This window comes from Ptiloglossa arizonensis, chromosome 9 (genome assembly GCF_051014685.1).
Source record: "Ptiloglossa arizonensis isolate GNS036 chromosome 9, iyPtiAriz1_principal, whole genome shotgun sequence".
NCBI classification, from domain to species: Eukaryota; Metazoa; Arthropoda; class Insecta; order Hymenoptera; family Colletidae; genus Ptiloglossa; species Ptiloglossa arizonensis.
The window spans coordinates 3,618,651-3,624,929 of NC_135056.1; the positions used below are offsets into that span (position 1 = coordinate 3,618,651).

Below are 6,279 nucleotides of genomic sequence, written 5' to 3' on the forward strand. Positions count from 1 at the left end.
GTTCATAAATCAGTAATTACAACTTATTGTCTCGATCAATTGAAGTAAAAGAAATAGCAGCAGTAATTAGGAACTCGGTCTCGACCGTCTTCCAGGATGGGGTGATACTGGCGGTGTCGTTGGACATTGCCAATGCTTTTAATGCCCTACTGGGGATAATCAGACGAGTGGTCGAGAAACATCGAGTCTCCGCCGATTTAAGGGCAGTAGTCGAGGACTACCACCGCGATAGGTAGGATCTCCCCAACGGTTAGCCTAATGTCCTACACGAACGACACGTTGATGCTGGCCGTCGGAGAGGATTGGAGCAGACATTCAGCGGGCCAAGCACGGTGCCCGGCGCGTTGTCGACCGGATTTAAGAATCTTTTTTGCATACAAAAAGCTTCTCCTTAATAAAGGATTTTTTCGGTTGAATATTTTGATTTTTATAACCTAAAAAAGAGCTATTTTACGTCAAAAATTAAAACATTCATTTTGAATGTCTGCCGTCTTGTCAAAAATCAATATTTCGAAAAATTCTTCGTTCAAAAACAAATTTAGATTATCGACTAAAGAAATATTTTTCGTACATAATTTTAGATAACCATGAACCGAGTGAGTCTGTTACGACAAAATATATTTTTTTGAAAAGCAGAACTGCCTTTAAAAAACTAAATAAATCATATCCAAAAATTGGACTGACAATACTTTTAACAAATGAGTTATATCTACTTTTCTAATTGGATAAAGTACTTTGTTTTATAAATATAATAGTAGATGCGCTACAATAATAATATTATATTAAAAGTATAAGCTTTTTAATATTTAACAGTGTATAAAATATACATATTTTACTGAAAACACCAATTTATCTATAATTATTTTAGAATGTATAATTTTATTAATACTATGAGGACATTCTTTTTACATGCAACTTAACATTTTTATCAATAAATTTTATCATATAAATGAAAATATAAAAATCTATAATATATGTTAAGACATACCTATGTTACTGGTTTGCAAATAATAGTTAGTCAAAGTTATAACTGTTAGTATCCAATCCTCAAAATGTTAATAAATAAATTCTTTACACAGTTTAAAAATTGTAGTAGTATTGAAATTATATGAGACCAAAGATATAGTCCAAATAAAAAAAAGATTAGAATATCATTTTCTTCACAATTAAGAAAAAATGGAAATAAATATTTATAACAGACTACTATATGAGCAGTAAGAGTTTTTATAAGAAATTAGAGTCTATTAATTATAAAAAGTGTAATTTTCTAATAATTTCTGATAGTTACACATCTTTGGCCCATAATTGTGTATTAATGTCTGTTCATATTATACACATATGATTTAGTAACACTTGTTGAATTTATGCATGAATATCAATGTTTGTTCTACTATTTTACATAACTTATGCTTAGCAAAATTTTCAAACTTTCTAAAAACATGTTTATCATAATTTTGATTACTTATAGTTAAGACAATTTTTTGGGCATGTACATGTTTCTCAAATATACATATAAAATTTAAATATATTTCATTTCTTAGTTTCTCTTTATCATAGTTTTTTATCATTTGTTCTGATATAAAAGCTTCTTTTTCCAAAGAACTCAAACTAGGATCTAAAATGACACTCGTAAATTTTCTATTGTACCATACACAGTGAGAACCAGTACAATGAAGTATAATTTTTTGTTGTTTTGCTTCTACATCATCAGTAAGAATCTTAACTTGTACTTTGAAAACTTTTTCAAAAATATCTTTTACTATATTAAAAACAGTGAAGTACCAATCACTTTTTGTAGATTTCGATTTTTCTACCATATCTATACATGATTCTTTATTATTTAATTCATAAAGATGTTGAAAGTTATTTGCAGAAATTATAATTTTAAATTTTGTTTCTACAGTTTCTGTCTTTAGTACTGTACTGAACAAACTGTTCAGTAAATCTCTATAATCATCTTTATTAGTTACTGCACAGATTTCAGCACCAATCGTACAATACTGCACAAAAGTGTGCAATGTATGAAATTGTATACTTGTTGTAACATTGTGACTAAGTTCTATAGGATCTTGGACACACATTGGTATATTAGTATTTAATTTACGATTGATGTTTACATATGTTTTATACCTATCCATATAAAATGGTAGACTTTCAATATTTGTAAATTCTGATTTTGTACGTATCATTCCATCTAATAGACAGATTACTTGTGATTCAAACACAAAAGTTGCATAGAAAATAAAAAAACCACGAAGTAGTTGTGGAATACTATCCTTATTCGTAATTGGTGGCAACACTACATTTGTGTCAAAATTAACTTGCCACCCATTTATAACTTGTGGTTGGCAAGTGCTTTGGAGTTTCATCAAAGGAGGAATAATATTAACTGATGGTTGTTGAAGATAAAAAATAATTAATAGAACTAAACCATAATTGGAGATTCTTCCATTACCTGATATTCTAAAATGTCTTGCCCAATATTTAATAAGTATCATTAATGGCTTCAGTCTAGTATCGAGAGAAATGCAATATTTTATCAGGTAAGTTTTATATAGAGCTAAACTGTTTTTAAATGAAATATCACAAAAAACATTTGTTTGGACATAACAAAATTTTATAATAGGTGTTTTAGCTTTTGGAATTGGTATTATATCAGAAAAAACCCTGCCCATTCGGTACATAATTTTTCTTACTACTTTAAAAATTGTCTCCATAGTCCAGGAATCTGCTGATGCATTTTTAGTTTCATGTATTGGTTCGCCTTAAATACAAGTATATAAAAATGTAATATAAAAATGTATATAGCACAATGAAATGATGAATTTCAATAATAAATTTTAAATCTTACCTATGTCTAGGTATATATCTAAATCACATCCTTTAAAGCCTAGTCCTGTTTGAGTTGAACCAAATTTGTATGTTTTACTCTTTGGAAATACTACTTTAAATATTTCATCTAGATGTGTACAAATAGATTCATATCTTGTTTTAATCTCCATATCAGTAAGTTGTATTTCATTTAAAAATTTTAGTAATTGATTAGAAAATGTAGTTTCATTTTCAAATATATGTTTTATATTATTATAACTTATTTGGCCTATATTTTCCATGCCATTATTTTCCTTTATTGATTTTGGTTTTGCTAAATTTTAAAACAAGATATTTATGATTTAAAAACATTAGACATATATTCTAATTAAGTAAAAGAAAGAATAACCATTGCTCTTATAAGGAAAATGTATGATGGTTAGAACATTAATTTGACTCCAATTTTGCACAAAGTACACTGTACATTGAATGAATGTGCTACCTATAGTTATGCACTTTAATATTTGAACATTATAATATCTCTAGATTTATTTTTGTATACAGTATGTTTCACTTAAGTTGAACACCTTAAATATTTCCAATACTTTTTATAAAAAAAAACTTAAAGAAACATCAGAGAATGCAAATGTCTCAAGGCAGCAAATGTTATGATTATCAAAACTTTTATCTTAAGGTGACTTTTTAAGATTTCAAAATCATTGAAATTTTTTTTAATGTAAGTACATATTGTTTATCTGTGCAATGTTATAGCTGATGTCAAGGTAAATGATATAATAACATTAGCTTTACATAACCTTGAGTTGAGAAAATTTGGAAATGATTATTTGAATCTTGAAACATATTGATATAATAGGTTATTCAATAAGTTCTATCAAATGGCAAAACTTATTGAACCACTTAGAACATGTTTCGTTTGGCTTTTATACAAAATATTTGTAAGTATTAGTGGTCATATCTAATAATCATATTCTTGATTCACTAGTTTTATTTAGAAATAATTTTAATTTATGATGAAACCAGAAGAAACTGAGCATGACCATTCCAATTGTAAATGGAAATATATTCTAGAGAAATCTAGTTCTAAATATATTTCTTATATTCTCTTAGAAATATATGTAAAAAATCATCCGTAACAAATTTTCAACTGAATAATTCAATTATTTTATGACATAAGCAATATTCACCTGTTCAATAGGAAGCAACCAAAGACTGCTGCTGAAAAACAGTTAGAAATTGTTTTAGTTGCAGTGGTAAACAATCGCTAGATATGTTGTCAACAAATTAAAGATGCAACAAAAATTTTTGCATCTAGAACTTTATAGCAAAAGCTCTCAGAATTGGAATATTCTTTGCGAATGAGCAATGCAACACGACCAATGAATCAATTTTTTTTTTGTAAGCAATTAAATGTAGCAATATTCACTACTAACTTCTAAATATTCCGTACTCAAGGTCATATAAAAATCATATTGTCATATATTATTGTTCTTATTTGATCATCAACTATAACAGCTCTCATGTATTGGACTAAAAGATTTCTAGAAATATATATGTCCAAATATGTTTGTAGCACAATAATTGTATATCTTTTTGTTTGATACTCTATTATACAATAAACTATGATTATAAAAAATATTTTTCTGTTCCTATACCGTAAAAAAGTTAACATGATATAGCATTACTAATCTAATATTACAATAATTTGTTAATATATAAAACAACACAAATGGAAGTGTTTAAGTCAAATTCATGATCTGTAAGTTACATAATACCTCTAATAATACTTACGATTATGTAGTATATTTTTCTTTATATTCAATTTTACATTATTGAACCAAACTGTTTTACTCAATACAGCTTCTGCCGAATTTCTATAATATCAAAAAATTATTTTTATTAGAATTATAAACAAAAATTATAATTACAATTATTCTCATTAATATATTAAAAATAAGAAAAATAAAAACATTATTCTGACTAAAAAAGTTTAAATTAATTAGTATCAATAAATATATGAAATATATTCTATTACCTGTCATAAAATTGTATAATAAGATAATCTGGACCAAAGTTATACCATTTGATCGCACCATATTTTTTAAAAAAATAAAGAAGTTTATATGCACGGATAAACTTTGGTAACTTTGTTACAATTATTGAGCTGTTCAAGAGCTGGGCCTGTTTAAATTTTTTAAAATGTTTCTTACCCGCAAGGTGACCTTGCAAGGCATATTCATCTTGGAAATACATTGAACATAAGTCACAATAGTTTGACATTGTCAGCTATATATTAGTACTTTTATAAGATTTTCAAATTTTAATTATGAAAACTTCATTTGTTTTCTTCTTGTTAATATTATCTGTGACCAATAGATATATTATTTTTCACAAAAGAATGTGTAAATTCCTTCATCAAAATTCAGTCATTTAAATATTTACCGATTTTCTCATAAAAATGTTTTGGTTTAATAAATAAAAAATTAATATTATTTCTTATTCAAAAAATATTGGCCAATATGGAATGCATTATTTACACCAATGCAACCATCAATTCATATATATTGCGTAAAAGATACAATCCTTGTACAAAGTAAATGAAATGTTATATACAAAGTAGATTTTTCTACTTTAAGATAAATATTGTATAATATTAAATTTAATACTGCTGAAAGTTTTCAAATTGTGTTAATTAACCTTAGTACTTAAACAGTTTTATTTCTGTAACTATTATCTTTATTAAGAACTCAGCATTATATATTATTTTTCTTAACTACTCTTTAGGAACAAAAACATTATACTTAAACAAGCACATTTAGCATGATAAATTACTTGATTTAATACTTGAAATCTTCAGACTAGGATAATGCAAAAATATATATTCTGTAATTTAATACCATATTTTTGAACCTGTAAATAATATGATAAATAAAATAATTAAATTCTTCCAGATTATATAATGTTAACTTTAAGTAATTTACCATAAAACAACAATTATACATATTTGTGACCAATACGAAAGTCAGACGTACAGAATTAATTAAACTTGATATAATAATGATAAAAAATAGTATTTAAGTTCCTGTAGTTTATAACAGAACACTTTTATTATTCCACTGTAATTTAAGGTTTATTTTCGGTGCTTACAATTTCTATATTTTAGTAAAAAGCGTAGTACACTAATGCACTTCTACGCTTATTGCCAATACTACCATAGCAAAAGTCACATTATATGTTTGTTTGTATAAATGTAACAATTTTGGATACATACAGTACTAGACAAAAATATTGGCGTAGCATAATTGTTGTGATACGAATGCTTGATATTTAATCTCACCAGAGCTTTGAAGTGCTGTCATACTCCGCATTTACGCACTTTATAATTGGTCCAGTGTAGCCAACATATGTATGTATGCAAGTTGAAAAAAAAATTGGGGTAAATCTGATGCC

General features: G+C 26.4%; 1 protein-coding gene across 6 annotated transcripts; it reads right to left on the reverse strand.

The window, feature by feature from the left end:
• Positions 1–1,208: 1,208 nt before the first annotated feature.
• On the reverse strand, positions 1,209–6,230 carry LOC143151431 (uncharacterized). Of its 6 annotated transcripts, none has more exons than XM_076320531.1 (6): positions 6,167–6,230; positions 5,272–5,739; positions 4,865–5,192; positions 4,621–4,703; positions 2,852–3,145; positions 1,209–2,764 (listed from the first exon to the last, which is right to left on the reverse strand). In XM_076320531.1, exons 3-6 carry the CDS (start codon positions 5,107–5,109, stop codon positions 1,344–1,346), a joined length of 2,043 nt encoding a protein of 680 aa, XP_076176646.1. In that variant the 5' UTR covers positions 5,110–5,192; positions 5,272–5,739; positions 6,167–6,230; the 3' UTR covers positions 1,209–1,343. The 6 variants fall into 6 exon arrangements, with proteins under 6 accessions (XP_076176646.1, XP_076176647.1, XP_076176645.1 ...); XM_076320532.1 differs by having other exon boundaries at positions 5,977–6,215; XM_076320530.1 differs by having other exon boundaries at positions 5,862–6,215.
• Between the last annotated feature and the right edge of the window lie 49 nt (positions 6,231–6,279).